The sequence below is a fragment of the Eptatretus burgeri genome, chromosome 5, assembly GCF_056783735.1.
Source record: "Eptatretus burgeri isolate ZD-2024b chromosome 5, Ebu_testis_v1, whole genome shotgun sequence".
NCBI classification, from domain to species: Eukaryota; Metazoa; Chordata; class Myxini; order Myxiniformes; family Myxinidae; genus Eptatretus; species Eptatretus burgeri.
Genome location: NC_140965.1, coordinates 123076764 through 123094988, shown reverse-complemented (window position 1 = coordinate 123094988; position 18225 = coordinate 123076764). Strand labels below are relative to the sequence as shown.

Here is an 18225-nt window from a genome sequence, read left to right as displayed (position 1 = left end):
AGCCTGTTCCAAGTCTCCACTCATTTTCTCCACTCATGGCTCACAGACTTAATCTCCTGTCACAGCCAATGGGTGATTCTTCATGGAGTTCTCTCATCCCCTCTTCCTGTCCAGGCTGGAGTTCCTCAAGGCAGTATTCTGCAAGCAGGTCGGTGGTCTTTCTGTCTTCTATGGTCTCCTCTCCGGCCTCGCCACCCCTTGTTCTGTCTGAGATATTCCCCCCAAATATTTCCGCAGGGCGCTAAGGTCCGCCAACAACCCCCTTCTGGTAAAACTACCAAAATTTCACGAATCACTGCTCATCTTCACTCTTTCATTCCTCTTTTTCCCGCCTTTGGAATAGACTCCCTCACTCTGTTCAATCCCATGATTCCCTCCAGGCCTTCAAAACAGCTGTTCTCTTATCAGCTGTTCTATACCACCTCTTATCGTTCTCCATCCAAATCCTCGATCTTTTCTACCCCCGTTAATCCACCCCAAACCCACCTCCTTAAAATTCCCTGCTTTCCTTCCTGAAAGTCCCTGTCGTGTAAGGACCTGAAAGTACCTGTAGTGTAAGGACCTGAAAGTCCCTGGCATGTCCATCTTTACCTTGTGTACCACACCCCATCCCTCTTCCTTCCACAGATCTCCTCATGTCTCTGTTCCCCACTGTTTTTTCCTTCCCTCTCCCACTCTATTTGTCTCCTGTGTTGTTGTTTTATTTCCTTGTTGTACGTTCTGTGTGTTAGCTCACATACAAGCTTCAACATTGTATTAAAACAAAAGGTCAAGGCATTGTTCAGCAGGCCAAAAACAATGCTGCAGTAAGACCCCGGCGAGGGACACTGAGGTGACAAAGGATAACGCAGCCTTGATAAAGAATAATTAAACAAGGCCATTAATTATCTCAAAAAGGGTTATGTTAATGAAGCCAAACACCCAATTTTCACTTATTCACTTCTGTCGAGTTCTCTTAGTAAGCATGCAAAGTTTGGGGCCACAAGGTTTCATGGTTTTGGAGTTGTGAAGGAGACGGTCTGATGGACAGATGGACACACACTGACATTTACTCGTATATATTATGGCCCTCTCGCTATAGTTTGCTCATTATTTTCGGACTGCAAAGTTTCTGATAGCATAATAATCTCGTCCAGAAAATATGTTTATAAAAATTAGCATTTCTTGTCAACTGTCAAAGTCTTGAAAGTCCAAAACAGCATCACACAAACATGGATCAAATTGTGGACAAATCATTCAAAAACAGTCATTTTATGTCTGCGAGACTTTCTTAAAATATTGCCTGCTACAAAGACAATTATGCTATTTTGAAGTTTTTATTAATATGTTTAAATTTTATTTCCATATGAGCAAATACAACCCATCATTTCTCTGACAGGAATGTTAAGGAGGGGGGAGGGAGGAGGAGGGAGGGGAAGGATAGAGTAGGGAGGGAGAGAGGATGGAGAGAGGGAGAGAGGAGGCGGAGAGGGAGGTGAGAGTGCAGAGGGGGTGATTCCGGCAGATGTGATGCCCAGTTTAACATCCATCCGAGAGATGACACACACATTGATGAATCACCCTGCTTGTGAAACGCCAGGATGACAGTTTCAAGCTGGGTCGGGATTTGAACACAGGAGAGAAAGCTCAGAGAGAGGATGCATACCTCTTGGCTATCCTGCCATGATCTGTCGATTCATTGCTTTATAAAAACGGAATTGATCAGAGCAGTAGTTCCGAGTGCTAAAAAAAGAAAAACAAAATAAGCTTTTATTTGTCCAATTTGCACATTCTTTGACAGCCCTTCCTGTCCTCGACCTCAAGAGAGTTGTATGGTGATGGAGAGGGGTTTGGCAGGAGAATAGCATGGGAGGAGGGGAAGGGAAGGCAGCATGATGGAAAGGAAGGGGAAGGGAGGGCAAGCTGATGACATCATCATGAACATATTTTATTCCCAATGGAGAGTACATTACAATGAGCCGTGTTTCAAGTTTTTCCATGAAGTGATTTCAGAGATATGGAGGTGCAATTTTTTCCCCCCAAGATGGCGCCTGTACCACGTGACCTATGATGTTATTATGCCAAAAGCATTCTACAGGAAGAGGCGCACCTCTGGTGAAAATTTCATGTCAATCGGACCAACAATTGCAGATAAACTTTTTTTCATACTGACCACATCAATCATTGCAGTTGTCAAATTATGACGTCATAATGAAGGCACTGATGACATCGTCATTAACCTATCTTATTCTGCATGGGGAGGACTTGACAATGAGACATGTTTACATTGTTTCCAAGGAGCGGTTCCGGAGATGGAGGTGCAATTTTTTTTCAGTTTTTCCAAAACGGCACCTGCACCACATGACCTATGATGTCATAATTATCATTATAAATTCCTTCAGCGAGAAGCAAACCTATTTCGTGTCAATTGGAGCAACAGCTGCAAAGAAAAAAAAATGTATATTACTTATTGAATCAAAAAACAAACTTGTCCAATTATGACATCATAATGAAGACAGCAATGACATCTTCATTAACACATCTTACTCCCCATGGGGAGTACTTGACAATGAGCCATGTGTAATTTTTTTCCCATGGAGTGGTTTCGGAGATATAGAGGTGCAAGGTTTTTTTTTTCCCAAGATGGCGCCTATACCATGTGACACATGACATCGTAATTATGTTTTAAAAATCCTACCGGGGAAGGTGCACCTTGTATCACGATTGTAATAATAATAACAAATGTCCAGGTAAATTAAAGTTTGGTAACACGGGTGTAACAGTTCCAAAAACTGATTTTGTTTTTTGTTTGTTTGCCTGTTTTCATGTTTTAAGAATCACTCATCAGATGGTCTAGCAAGATGACTTTTAAGGAACATTTGTTCACTTGAAACATGGACGATTTGTTAAGATTTTAAAAAGGATTCCAGTAGTTAAGTGGGCAAAAGGTAGGAAAGTGTTCATATGATTGTTGTGCAGTTGAGTTTGGTGCTCTCCAAGACTACATGGAATATTTACTTGGAAAGAGGTTGGTCCTGAAGGAAGGACATATCAAACTGAAAACAGCCAATTGTAGAGAAGTGAAGAATTGCTCAACAACCTCAGAAAGCGAGAAGTAGAATGAACACGACATTGTTGGAATGATGAGTCTGGGATGTTACAAATAGTGACTGAGCAGATCAGTTTCTTACTTTGTCTTTGAAATATGATCATCATCACCCCAATTATTTATAACCACACCAACATTATTTCACTGGAAAATGTTGTTGCTTTCTGATCTCATTCCTGGAGCCGTTTGATGTGGTAATATTAATGTGTTCATCATATTAGTGAGTTCTAATTTTTACCTCCACCACCTCAGTAAGGTTTATCTGTTTGTCTGTCTGTGAGCAAGATGTCTCAAAAAGTTATGGACTGATTCGGATGTGTGAATCACCCAACCTGTCCACCAAGACAGAATAACGAATCAATTCAATTTTGGTGAAAATCCGAATCTGGATCTGGATATGACAATTATTAAATTTTGAAGTGATTCTTCACCATTGAGAGATGGGGCCAAAAACGATGTATAGCATGATATTTCAAAAAGTTTGGACGAATTATGACAAAAGTAGGTGGATGAGTTGGTTAAGTGACAAGAACAAGCCAATTCGATTTTGGTTAATGTCCGGATTCAGATCCAACCGATCAGTTGGATACAAAGTGTAAACTGTTCAGCTTGGCGGAGGTATGTGCTCCACTGGATGCTGTTCCAATTCGTTTGTGTTTCCATTTCAACACAAGTATGGTTGGTTAGTGTTGCCATCTGAAATTTTGGCTCATGATGCAAGACACCCAAGGTCCGGATTCATATTCGGTCTTTCGGTGGGATACAAAATGTAAACTGTTCAGTGTTCAGCCTGGTGGAGGTATACATTCCACAGAGTCCCGTTATACTGCAGTTGTGTTTGCATTTCTATATATGTTTTCTATGGAGGATAAATTATTATACAGGAGCAAGATGCTAGGAGATGGAGGAGTGGAATACATAGAGTGAAGCAGGAAGGAACAGGTGGACACGAGGCAGACATTCAAAGGAATCAACAGGATGTGTAATTCCAATAATAATTTACCTAAACATTCGAATTATAAGTCAACAAATAACCACAGCTCAATGTCTGTATATTTATATATATTATATATATATATGTATATATGTATATACCTCATGTGTGTACACCTGCGTTGGAACACCAAAAGCTCTGGCGAGGCCAAAGTCAGCCAGTTTGATTGAGCCGAGGTCATCTATGAGCAGGTTCTGGGGTTTAAGATCCCGGTGCAAGATCCGGCGTGAGTGGCAAAACACAACACCCTTCAGGATCTGCTGTAGATACCTCTGAACAGAGTGGATACAATGGAATGTTGTCAGTGAGACCATGTCCTCAGCTTGTGGTTTACATGTTCAGATAAATATTTTACACCAATATCAAGCTTATAAATAACCACACATAATGACCCACATAACAATTATAATTGTTTTTTAGCCCACGCATGTGAAGCGAAAAGTGCGGTTAAGCATTTGGTTCACTTTGTTGGTGTCGCTGTCCACAACCGTCAGTTTATGACCGAGGAACAACTTCATTTCAATTTAATGTTATATTTTAAACATGAATCGGAACGTCACTAAGAAGACGAGTCTGTAGCTTTAACATACTTTGTGTATGTGTGGTTGGGACAAATTCAGAGGCAAAGAGGAAGGAGATATTTATTATTTTTACTCTGATTACCTGCCTGGCAGTGAAACAAAATTGAAAATAATTCCAAACAGGAAACGTACTGTGTATATGGACGTTATAAAGAACACAAACAACAGGTATGAAGACATCATGTAACGTGTTAAATATGGCGGCGTAAATGACGCTGCGTTAATGGCGGTAAACTTCCGATGTTTTTTTTTCCACAACTTTTAAAATCTTTCTTTTCTTTCAATTGATTTATATATACTTGAAAACTGTAGAACACAAATCACATTTTAACACTTTCAAAACCATTTTATCCATATTTGGACGAAATATGATGGCATTTTACATCATCTTGACCAATCAAATTTTCTGCTCGCAGACCCTGCCCTTGTCCTTGTTTCTTCAGATAGCATGGGGGTAAGGTGCCCAATGAACTCTAGTTTTCAATCAGTATCATGTATGTGTTATATATATATATATATATATATATATATATATATATATATATATATATATATATATATATATATATATATATATATATATATATATGTTTTATAACACATTATAAGAGAAAGTTCCTATTAAAAAACAGAATTATAAGAACATGATTACAATAATCTCACCATTAAAGGTGAATTTAAAGTGGTAAAATGAGGGAGTAATTCATGATTCTGCTGTTGTAGTAAAGTTAATAACACATAATCAAAGTAAAGTTAATAATACGTGCATTATACCCATTATGAAGACTCGACTGGGAACAGGTTAAGCAATAATGAAGAATAAAGATAATTTTAAATGTATAAAATTGAGAGGAGAGGAGAGAAAATGTGCCACGGAGAGGTAGATAAGGTGGGGGTGAAAACGATAAAGGAAATTTCCAAGGGACAGGGAGAGAGAGGATAAAGGGAACAAGGGATCAGAGGAGGAGAGAAGGAATAAAAATTTCCAGTATTTTTCATACATACTATGTATATTGTGTTATGATGATATGCTAGGTGGTCATATTTTGGACCATTAGCTGTGTGTTAATCAGCTGTCGGGATTCTAACCTTGCTTGTAATTGTGTATTATTCAAACCTTGCTTTAAAATGTTACTTTAAATGTATCATGCTGTTTTCACTATGTCTTTGATAACTCTTTATGGCTCTGCAGCTGCACAACAGCATGTCCTTGGGAAAACTGTGTATGCTGATATCCCACACATTCCTGTTCTTAGTCATCACCAGAGTTTCGCCTTTGCTATCAGCAGGTGCCAGTGTAGGGGTGTAGGAGTCTTAGAAAGTTATTAGTTTGCAAGATGAACTGTTGGGTTGCGAATCTGAGGATTGACTGATCCAACTTCCCTGAGGGCCCCTAGGGAGGGGGGAAAGAAGCCCACTGCCGCATTTATTTCTTTATTTCTTTATCCCTTAAGCACACACTTGTAGTCCACACCCATTTCTGCTTTTGTGTGATTATATATACAACTGTTTTGAAGTAAGAATCTCAATGTGGTCCGGGGGCACCTGACTGAAGGGCCTTTGGGCTGCATTCCGCATGCGTAGTGCCATCTTCTGAAATAAATCGTATCATTCGAAAACCCTCATTCGACTCTGTCATTACTCGGCCGAGTGAAGAGTCATAACAATTGGCGACGAGGATGGGATGCGACTGATGCTGGCGGTGTGGACGGCGGGACTCCACTTGGTGTACAGCGATCACAAGGGTTCAGCTAAAGGTACGTGGAAATTGCACGTATAGGGCACCTAAGACAGGGAGCCCTAGTTAGGTGAAAACTGTACACTTGGTGGGCAGTGCCCCGCTGGACGCAGCTCCAGGATCTGCTCGGATCAAGAACTGTAACGGTAAAACATATGAGGTGATTCGAATGCGGTTTGTTTGAAGGGCACAAAGAGGGCTGGCAGGCCGTATGTTAGAACCGGTAAGGGTCGAGGATAAAGGTATCCGTGTGAAATAAGGAGGAAACAGGTTGGAATCCTGTACCAAGAGAGGGAAGGTTAGAGGCCTTCATTGGGTTTGAGGCTATTAGGCGGCGGTGCGAAAGGGATCTCGGTCCCGGTGTAAAAGGAGAAACGATTTACAGCTATTAGGCGGCTGATTGAAAGGGATTTCGGTCCCGACGTAAAAGGAGAAACGATTTACAGCTATTAGGGCGGTTGGTAAGATAAGAACAAAAAGATGGGAATAACTCTGCAAAGAACATAGAGTTACCCAAAGGAACAACACTTAAAGTTATCGGTGAAAGTGGAAAACACTGGAGAGCGTTTGCAGCGTGGCTACTTGAGTCACAAAGTGAGACAGGACGTAGCGATTAGATTCAGAGGGAATCTTGAACCAACGGGAAAAGAACACAAGGTTAATGAGCCAGGAGAAGGGCTGTTTGTAGAAGTTACCTGTTTGGATGTATTTGTGAATACAATGTGGTGGGGAAGGTTGAGTTTTGTGTTAGACGTAAGTTGAGTGTTCCAACCTGGAACTTGTATGTGTGGAACAACTTGTATGTTTGTATGGAGATAATGATGGGTCGTCATCGTCAATGTGAAGACTTTGGACGAGGTGAATTGCGCACAAATCTGGAGGAAGGACCATGATGACCGATTCTGCACGTGTTGTTAATTCAGTGATGGGAAAATGTCATTGAGAGAGTGTGTGTGTGTGTGTGTGTGTGTGTGTGTGTGTGTGTGTGTGTGTGTGTGTGTGTGTGTGTGTGTGTGTGTGTGTGTGTGTGTGTGAACTGGATGGGGAATTGAATAATTAAAACCACTTCAGCAGACAGTTTGTCAAATGGGATGTCAAATGGACCAACGTTCGGATTTTCTCATGGTCCGATAAACTCTGTATGCTGTTTTGGCTTTGAACACTGTACGTGATAAATGGATGGTCTCCACGGAGCATCATTTTGATTTCAAATTGAAATTCAGTTCTGTTTCCACTTTGCATGTTTCGTAAGGCTGATCGACGTTACGGGTTCGTTTTAACGTCAGTTTCAATTCTGGTTTCATTGTTGGGGTCATTAAGCATGTTTTATGCTTGACTTTCGTAAATCTGGGAAAAAAACTTATTTTATGGGGTTTTGCGAGTCACATGACGTGCCATAGGATTTAACAGGCGCGCCGAAAGCACGAAATCGTCCCGTCGAAGGACAGCTTATCGTGAGGGTTTACGAGATGGATTAGCACATGTTACAAAGTTTGGAGACGCCCTTCATAGGATTCTGTAAAATTCCGATTTAAAACGAACGTATTTGAGATGTCGTCAAATATTTGTTCCGTGAGTTTGATGGTAAAAGCCAGCGCTCGGATAAGACGTATTGCTCATGTGAGTGCGTGATGACGTAATCACGCATGGGCCCAGCGCGCTTTGTCAAACTTGAAAGTGCAATTAACACCCTGCTGTGAACGTGCCTGCTTGTCGGAGCAATGTACAAGAATTTCTCGAGGCGGCTGATTTTGAATATGGTGGACAAACTAGATTTTAAAGAGATAGCTTTGTGGTAAAATTAATTAATAAGGACATTGACGTTTCAAAGGATCGCTCGATTTTGTGTTTCGAGGCGAGTGCACGCGCTATCGGAACATGGAAGCGACAATGCTTTGAAACAAGGCTGTAATATATGTTGTTGTTGTTGTTGTTGTTGTTGTTGTTGTTGTTGTTGTTGTTGTTGATTGGGCTTCGTGACCGGAAGAGGAAAAGAGAAAAAAAAAAAAAGAGACGCGGAAGAGGCGCAGGACCGAGGGATTTAGGATGGATGGTGTTGTGGTAATGAAGTGCCGTACTGTGATTAGCGGCAACGGAGATTGGGCGGATGTGGCAGCACTGTGTATGGGGTCGGTGGCTGGTGATGACTCGTATGCCGCGTGCTCCGTGGAGGGTCGTGCTGGAACAGTAATGGTATGTAGTATATACTGTATTAGGAATGGTGTACTCTGAGGAATGTAATTGGGATTAGAGTATGGAGTTTGCCTTCAGTATTATGTGTACAAGTTATTGTATTTTGTTATTCTTACCTATGTATATTTATGTTGTTGCAGATATGCGTATGGGTTTTGTGAGAATAAAGCCGATCGAAAAGTTTTATTGTTGATTACTACAACAGATGGAAAGGGGATTTAAATGCTTTGAACAAGGAACGGATTTTATTTAAAGTGGGTTTATCTTTTCGCCGCGTCTCGCGTAGTAAACGCCGGTTCTAAGAGTTCCGCGTTGTTCTTATTATTATTCTGGTGAAGACAAAACCTTTAGGACGTGGCTCTTGGACACATTTGTCCTAGTTTACATATGTCAGACATCCAAGAACAAGGACGTTTGGTAGGCTACGCACTGATGAGGATGGCGGTGTTTTGGGAAAATTACGGGCGGGGCTCGTGCTGTTTGAACACGCAGCCATCGTGGGCCTTGACGAGGAGCGTTTCGATTCTCTGCCTGTCGGGGTCGAGATGTTTGTCTGGAAGCGGACAGAAAAGCATGTCTGTTGTCTTTATATGAGCCTCTATCTGTCAGGATAAATTCATTGGATTTGGGAAGTATAAGCGGAATTAAAGGGATGTAGAGGAATGGTTGCTTAGCAACGACATCGATCTGGAAAGAATGGAATTGGCTTTGCACTGCACTCACTGTCTACTACGATGAAACAGGGCAGGATTATGAATACGTGGCCAAAGCACATAGAGATTACACCGATCAAACGCACTCTGATGAAAACCAACCGATGGATCGGGAAGGAAGGAGCGGCGGTGGAGGTGAAACAAGCCGCCAGAGAGCGCGAACTAATGAAGCACAGAGAAGGACTAACACCGTACATCTCAATGGCAGTTAGTAACGGACATAGTGCAGGGGAGTTAGGAAGAATGGTGAACAGATTGAGATGCGCCCCTGAACCACAAGATGGAGCAACGAACACCAGAACACTTTACAGGCCGTCAGACAAGGAGATGGATGGAAGGTATGCTTGCCTGATCAAAATCTACAGTAGTGTACAGTAAGGTCTCTGGCCTTCACATCCACTCACCATGCACCCAGAGCAACTTCCAGTCCTGCAAGCTCTAGTCATGGTTGGAGCCTCATACGGAGGTATCATTTAAAAATAATCTTTTACACAAATACTTGTCATTATGTTGCAGTTGACTGCAGTGTTCAGTGCAGTGGCATGCTGTAAACCTTGTAGTAATGGAGACAGTGACAGAACCTTTGACGACACAACATGCAACTCCTGGTACTGACACTACTCCTTTGTGGGGGGGACCTATCACTAGGCAACACAACACACTCAAGCCAAAGAAACCGTATACACCTCCGTGGCAAAGGGGGACACGGAAATGAACCAGTACCAACCCCACAGCGACATAGGAGGGGAGCGGCTGGAGAAAGAATGGAAGCAGGTGAATACGCAAGGTTGGGGAAAACATACAACCAAGAACTAGATAAGGTAAAGATATTTTCAAAGGAACCTGGCAAGACCGCACCACTCATTTCCAGAGGGCTGACAACCATCCAGCCACAGCAGCTCATAGAACTGTCTTGCGTCCAAGCCGAGGAAACTTATGATTTGATAGAATGAAACGAGGAAATAAAATCGATTCGATGGTCTTATGCTATGATAAAACCTGTTGGGAGGGGGGGACGTCAGAAAATGCAGAAAAGACAGAAGTGGCTTGGCAGAACAAAACGCAAGACAAAACCCAGCGGGGGCACTTTGCACAAATAGGATTCATATGGGGTCAACACGCATCTCTAATTACCCAAGTTCCATGGGCCCCTAAAGAACCCTTTTGGAGTATAGTTGTGAAATCTTGTGAAAATACAGTAACCTCCCAGAGAAGAACACATTTCACCTATAAGGCTTGAAGCTCTCACGAGCGATCGAGTGGAACGCAAGGAGGGTTACGCAGGGTGGAGATCTATATTTCATGACTGGGGAGACTGGTTACTGCGCCTAGTAGGGGCAGCAATCCTAATCATCATGGGAATCATTTTTGGAGTATTTCTGATCAAACGTCTCATTTCCATTTGTCTAAAGAAATGCTGTGAAGCCTCACCCTCACCCAGGCCATCATAATAATTAACAGCGAACTCATGGGGGAAGACACCGGGGACCTCTGTAATGGGCCACAACCAGAACCGACCCCCACCAGCTGTGGTGCCCACAAGGTGGTCTAGCGGTGGGCCCCCTGGGGAAGACTCTTCCAGGTATTACTGATTACTCAACGAACTTTCAAGTGAAAAGGTAAGCCAAACATGGACTCATACATCTCACTACACACGAAGATACAGGAAGTTGTAACAAGAAAGAAAGGAAATCTACAAGTAAAATGCTGATGGAGGTTTATGATAGATGTGGCAGTGTTTTGACTAGCATATGCATAATCGTGGAAAATGGACAATACCAGATAGTGAAGGAATGTATGGAAAATACTTGTATGACCCTTATATGTAAATATGCATCTCATGAGACTCTTTTTGTCTTCTAGCGCAAGTTGAGAAAGGAGCTTACACCATGCCTTGAGCGCTCACAGTGCTGCTCACCCATTAATACATTTGCATATTGTAAATATTATTGTTGTAATTAGTGTTGAGTATAATTGCCTAAATAATAATGTTGCTGTTAATATTGTATAGACTTGTAGTGCCTTTAATATTGTGTGGACTTAACATCAAATTTGTATATGACAACTTAATGGGAGACTTGTGGCAGTGGGCAAGATAAAAGGCAACAGAAGCTAACCTGAACCACCGGCAGTTGGGGACTTCTCATTTTGGGGAATGTTGATGGCTATCCACGGCATTTGCAAATCCCGTTTGGCAGGCACGGGGCCTAGGGGTAGCTGCTACAGGAACCAAATAGGGGTCCACTCGGTTGGTGAGTATCAGGTGTGTGGCTGGGTATGGTCAAAATATGACCAAGGAGGGAAACTGTTATGATGATATGCTAGGTGGTCATATTTTGGACCATTAGCTGTGTGTTAATCAGCTGTCGGGATTCTAACCTTGCTTGTAATTGTGTATTATTCAAACCTTGCTTTAAAATGTTACTTTAAATGTATCATGCTGTTTTCACTATGTCTTTGATAACTCTTTATGGCTCTGCAGCTGCACAACAGCATGTCCTTGGGAAAACTGTGTATGCTGATATCCCACACATTCCTGTTCTTAGTCATCACCAGAGTTTCGCCTTTGCTATCAGCAGGTGCCAGTGTAGGGGTGTAGGAGTCTTAGAAAGTTATTAGTTTGCAAGATGAACTGTTGGGTTGCGAATCTGAGGATTGACTGATCCAACTTCCCTGAGGGCCCCTAGGGAGGGGGGAAAGAAGCCCACTGCCGCATTTATTTCTTTATTTCTTTATCCCTTAAGCACACACTTGTAGTCCACACCCATTTCTGCTTTTGTGTGATTATATATACAACTGTTTTGAAGTAAGAATCTCAATGTGGTCCGGGGGCACCTGACTGAAGGGCCTTTGGGCTGCATTCCGCATGCGTAGTGCCATCTTCTGAAATAAATCGTATCATTCGAAAACCCTCATTCGACTCTGTCATTACTCGGCCGAGTGAAGAGTCATAACATATTGCAGCCATGTAAACTTTTCTTTCTCAATGAATGACTTTCACTGGTATGCTGAGTTTACATCCATGCATTGATAGTTCATCAAAGGTAACAAATTTGACATAGCTTTGTAATGTCGAAAGTTCCTTCCATCATGTCATTTTAATCCTTTATCAGGTTACCCTGAAGAAAATCGTGCAAAGCTGCCCTCTAGTGACCATGGCCATATTCGGTTCTCTCTTTCATATGGAGTCTTCCGTAACCTTCATACTGGGTCTCCCATGACCTTCATACTGGGTCTCCCATGACCTTCATGCTGGGTCTCCCATGACCTTCATGCTGGGTCTCCCATGACCTTCATGCTGGGTCTCCCATAACCTTCATACTGGGTCTCCCATGACCTTCATGCTGGGTCTCCCATAACCTTCATGCTGGGTCTCCCATAACCTTCATACTGGGTCTCCCATAACCTTCATGCTGGGTCTCCCATAACCTTCATGCTGGGTCTCCCATAACCTTCATACTGGGTCTCCCATAACCTTCATGCTGGGTCTCCGATAACCTTCATTGCCTTCACAAGTGATGAAGCAAATTTTCATTATATTGTGATGTAAAAGTGAAACTGAACATATTTGATGTTATATTTTATCCGAGAATCACCTGCCCCCAACAGAAGCAACCAGTGGGGTGATGTTATTATCTTTATTGAAACGTGGAATTCAAAACACCTCTCCAAATACCTCTTGCTGTATAATTCAAAACAGCTCACTGCACTGGAAAATGTGGGGACCGGAATACTGTACTATAAAGGGAGGGGACTTGTAATACCCTCTCCCATATAGAGGAGGCACGATACAATACACATTTACATGGAGAATTTGCATGCACCCGGCCACCCCCGCACTCCCACCCCACTCCTGCAACATCACCAACAAACATAAATACACTGCTTTACATTAATTGGGGTCATGCTCATCCTATGTAGCATATCTTGTATCCTATATCGCATATCTCATCCTCTGTCGCATATCTGATCCTATGTAGCATGTAGAATATCTGATCCCATTTAGAATGTAGAATATCTGATCCTATGTCGTGTATCTGTTCCAATGTGGCATATCTGGATCCTATGCACCATGTAGCATATCTGATCCGATGCAGCATATGTTAGAGGACCACCAGGATCTGGTGACTGCGAGAGCTGGAGGTGAAAATGCCTTGAGGGAATTTATCAACAATTGACTGATGAGTGACAAGGTTGGCATTCATGAACCTATAAAGCAACTCAAGCTGAAAACATTCACTTACCAGACTGTCGTATCAAAGACTTATAAAGTCGGCAGAGAGGTAAGATGGTTATGGAGGTAAGTCCAGATAATAGTTGAGACTGTAAAGTCCTTTTCTCAAACAGTATGATATTTCAAATAATGTAATTTTTAGAATGCCAACCAGTACTTTTACTTGTCATTTCTTGGTCTGATTATTGCACTGAAGCTTACACATACTTTCATCGCCAGGTAACCCTGAAAGCGGACAGACAATTGTTCAGTCGGATAGGAACAATATTTCAGCAAAGAAAAATTGACTTGAAGAATGCACTGACTTTTTTGATTGGACTGGTAACTTTTCCTCTGACAGTCGCTGATGGTACGCTTGCAAAAACGGACAAGATCACACTTCTACGGCATATCGAAGGTAAACATCGATACATGATCGTTGACGAGACGAAGACCAAGCATGATGCCATTCTTCTTGACGGCATGGCTGTCAACCACTCCTTGTCTACATTGTTGCCAGCGACGTATTATCGTTAGCTGCACAGTTTGATTGTTCGAGGGTGGACTTATTGTTTGATCACTACTTAGACGTCACCATCAAGTGTTTTGAGCGCCATAGACATACTCAGGCCTTGAGCCAGCGAATGAAGATACTTGGCGACAGCCAGAAGACTCCCCAGCAGTGGAAAAAACGCTTGTCTGATGGAGTCAACAAGGAACATTTGATGGACATGTTGTTGGACTACTGGAGCAGGAACATCCACAGACTCATCCACCTCACCATATTCGTCAGCAATGGTGACAAGTGTCATAATTTCTTGTCAGAAGGAGTAAATCTGGTTCCAGAACTGGGCACAGATCACGAGGAGGCTGATACACAGATGCTCCGACATGCCAAACACGTGTCTGGACGTGCCTAACAGAACCGTTCAGGTGCTAAGTCCGGATACTGATGTAGGGACCTTGTTGCTGGACCATGCCAAATAACTCTCGGTGAACTTGCGCTTCATGACCGGACTCATGAATATGACCCAAACTGTCAACATCCAAACGTTGTGCCAGTCTCTTGGAGATGGCACTTGTCAAGCTTTTGTGGGGACTGCACATTTTCTCTGGATGTGACACGACGAGCTGTTTCAGAGGCAAGTGCAAATGTCTGCCTTTCAACAAGATGGTCTCGTCTACAGATAACAACTCTTCATCAAACTCGGGTCGTTTCAATCAACCGAATGACCTTAGAGATGCAGTCGAGAATTTTGTTTGTGAGCTATATGGCCAGAGATGTCTGTCTGTCGATGAGGCCCACTACCCCATCTTCTGCCTTGTGTCCAATAAGGACCATGCAATACCACCGACGAGTGATGCTCTGTGGCATCATTGTCTTTGGGTAAATTATCAAGTGGCTATTCATAAAGAAATGCCAAGATGATATGTTAAAATATCAATCGGGGGAGGATGGTCAGAAAGGTTTTCACATTGACTTCAGATGTCAAGATGATTAGATGCCAAGATGGGGAAGGATGGGGCTGATATTTTGGGAATCTTTTCCTTTCCCCCATTCACTTACGTATACAATTGGGAGGGGGGTATGTCCCACAACTCTCATTTTCCTTCTGCTCATGGTTTCTTTGTATGACATCAGATGCCAGCACAAACTCAGTGGTTGAAACTTAATACCAACCCCCCCCCCACCACCCCCACCCCCAAGGCAACTTTGTATGGACATTAAAATGCTATCTATGCAAATAATTTTTTTAAAATTTTCATAAATAGTCCAAACATTTTAATATGTTCACAGATTTAGAGAGAGAATTATATTTCTGGTGTTACAGTGAGGTGTGTCCTTCTCCACTGAGATGCCCTTTTGTTCTGAAGGCCACAACATCAAATACTAGAGGGCTGTGATTGGAGATTGCTGATGGCTCCCAGTATAGCTAATTCATAATATTAGCCAATAGGTAGCACTTCAAATTCTGCCTCATAATGAAAACAAACGTATTGTTTTGTTTCCAAAAAGCGGGACACCATGGACACCAAGACGAAACACTTAATGCCTCCCTTCAGGAACCAGAATAACCACACACCTTCACTGTAAGATGATCCAAAAATTCTTCTTTTGGAATGGTATCCAGGTGTCGTCTTAGATCCATGGAGAGGTACTCAAAGATCAAATAGAGGTGAGCACCTTGCAGAAGTACATCCTGTAACCTGCATGAGGAATAAAATAATGGAGAACAGATTTATCATGGTTTTATGTGACAGCCCTACATCCTTTGAATCTCGTTTAGATGTCTTTCCTGATGACCAATCACACACAATCCACTCTATCAAATATTATATTTCTATGTGAAGCATCCTTGTAACTCTCAAAATGTTTTCGAGTCTAATAAGTGGTTTAGAAAGTATTTCTTGTTTTTCAGCAAGACATAAACATCGGACACAACGTTGGTAACATGTATTTACTGTTCCTTTACCAATCAGCGTGACATTGGCACAATCTCCAAAATGCCCCAAATGCTCCAATTAAATAATTCTTGTTAACTGGGAACAGAGAGTTTGACTGAAACTCAAGCTAAAGTATATGGTCAGAGTCGATAAAAGATGCACAATGATGTAAAATCATTAGTTTGTATGGATGCCAATATCTGTTCTCCGGTGCGGTGGCCCACAGGCCATCAAATCATAAATCATGCTGTGCATTTGGAGAGCAAGTTAAGCTGTTTGGTTAAACCTGCTTGAAGACATTTACAAAAAAATTAATGGCAGCCTTCAAAAAGAGTAGGCCATTGTGTTACTACACTTCGGTCGATTTCTAAAAAAAAAAAAAATCCATGGCCGAACATTGAAGCAATTGAACGGCATTCGATAGCGTGCATACCTCCGCCAGGATGAACCATTCAAATTTTGTAACCCACTGATAGGTCAGATCTGAATCCAGCCCATAACCTAAATCAAATCGGCTTGTTCTTGTCACCTAACCAACTCATCCACCTAGTTTTGTCATAACTCGTCCACAACTTTTTGAGAAATAATGATACACATCGTTTTTGGTCCGATCTTTCAATGGTGAAGAATTACTTTAAAAATTCTTGAATCTTGATCAAGATTTTCACCAAAATCGAATCAATTCATCTTTGTGACACATCAAATCTGTCCACCAAGTTTTGGCTGAATCCGTTGACAATGTTTTGAGATATCCTGCTCACAGATAAACAAACAGACAGGGGTAAAAACATAATCTCCATCCACCTTTAGTGGCAGATATAAAAAAAGACTCTAAAGAGTAAAATGTAAGTCATTGTTCAGGTAAAATATTGAAATTATTCTCAAAATGATGACAGTATATTTCAAACAACACAGAGCATCTCACAATACAGAGATACCTCCCCTGTGAGCGAATCCAAGCGATGGCAAGCAATCAAGCAAACCAGCAAGGAGAAAGCGAGCGGGCAGACACACAACCATGGCATATACCTTCTTGGTACGACTCCTCTGAGTGCCGTCGGTGACCCCTGTCAAGCAGCTGGCCTCTTGGGGAAAGCAATATGGCTGGCTGCAACAAAAAATATGCTAAACAATGAAAATCAGTCACAGAAAAAGACTAAAGGGACACAGACTCCTCTTACTCAGATGCCAAAGACTGTGTGGCCACACCGAGCGACAGGAATCCATCCATCCATCCATTGGGACCATACTCTGTGCAGAGCATTGGTGCTGACAAAGCAGTCTCCTTGGCCATTGGGGACAATCCTGGACAGGTCGCCACTCCCAAACAGGATACCAGCAACCTGGCACTCATTTTGCCAACCACGGAAGGATGACAGGCAGAGTCAACCCCACCTGGTAATAATTCAACAGCCAACGGGGATTTTAACTCAGGATCCGAGGATCCAAAGCCCATCACCCAAACCAGGAAGCCAACATCAGGCATGAGCAACAGGAATGTGTGCTGAAAAGGATAATGACTGCACCTTCTCCAATGAGGAAGGGGATCCCTGCCTCGTAACAGGACAACGCTCAACACCAAAGCTAAAAGCTAAAAAGGTGTCGCCAGTTCTACAAGCAACAGTTACTCATCTCCAAATGAATCGTAGAAGATTAAATGATCAGAGCTGGAGCTTAGAGGAGAAGGAAATCATCCTCCACTGCAAAGTATATTCTGCACATGAAGCATGGGGGACTAATGGTAAAGGAGAAAGGTTAATGAGCCAATTGAAATGACCAAAGCTGGCAGCCAAAGCCGAAAGCGTTCCATGAACAAAATTCACTGCAGTAGCTTCAATTATCCAAAGATACTTGACCCAGGAAAGAATAAAGGAAATAACTGACAAAGCAAGACAACAAGCAATTGAAGACATAAACAAGATGACCCAAGAAGAGCAAATCAGCATCAAAAAGAAAATCTGGACAAAGAAGGAAAAATGACGTCATTTTGGGCAATGGAATATGCCAGACGAAAACTGTGAGGAAAGAAAATGCAAACACCTGGGAACATATAATCCGAAGACTATTGCCTGATAAAGGTAATTTTAACAGGCAGCACTAAACTCAAAGGAAAACAACATCCTCAAACAAAAAAATATTCACAGAGGAGGAACTAAGAATAAGAGATGAACAAACTGACGAGGCAATAAGAAATGACTGGTCACCTATAAATGGTGACCTGCCACCAACGACACAATGGAATGGCGGGACAGACGTTTGG

General features: G+C 42.2%; 1 protein-coding gene and 1 long non-coding RNA gene across 2 annotated transcripts in view; one reads left to right on the top strand and one right to left on the bottom strand.

Annotated features, from left to right (window-relative positions):
- Positions 1-18225, bottom strand: part of LOC147027267 (cyclin-dependent kinase 1-like) — a 92395-nt gene that overhangs the window by 24975 nt on the left and 49195 nt on the right. The window contains exons 4-5 of the mRNA XM_085883610.1: positions 15605-15728; positions 4184-4354 (exon numbers count right to left, since the gene is read on the bottom strand). Of these exons, the coding sequence (XP_085739736.1) occupies positions 4184-4354; positions 15605-15728 (295 nt within the window). The remainder of the gene's footprint in view (positions 1-4183; positions 4355-15604; positions 15729-18225) is intronic.
- LOC147027269 (uncharacterized) lies at positions 5677-11335 on the top strand. Its single transcript, XR_015058756.1, has 2 exons — positions 5677-8594; positions 11171-11335. It is a non-coding gene; the product is annotated as an uncharacterized LOC147027269 (long non-coding RNA).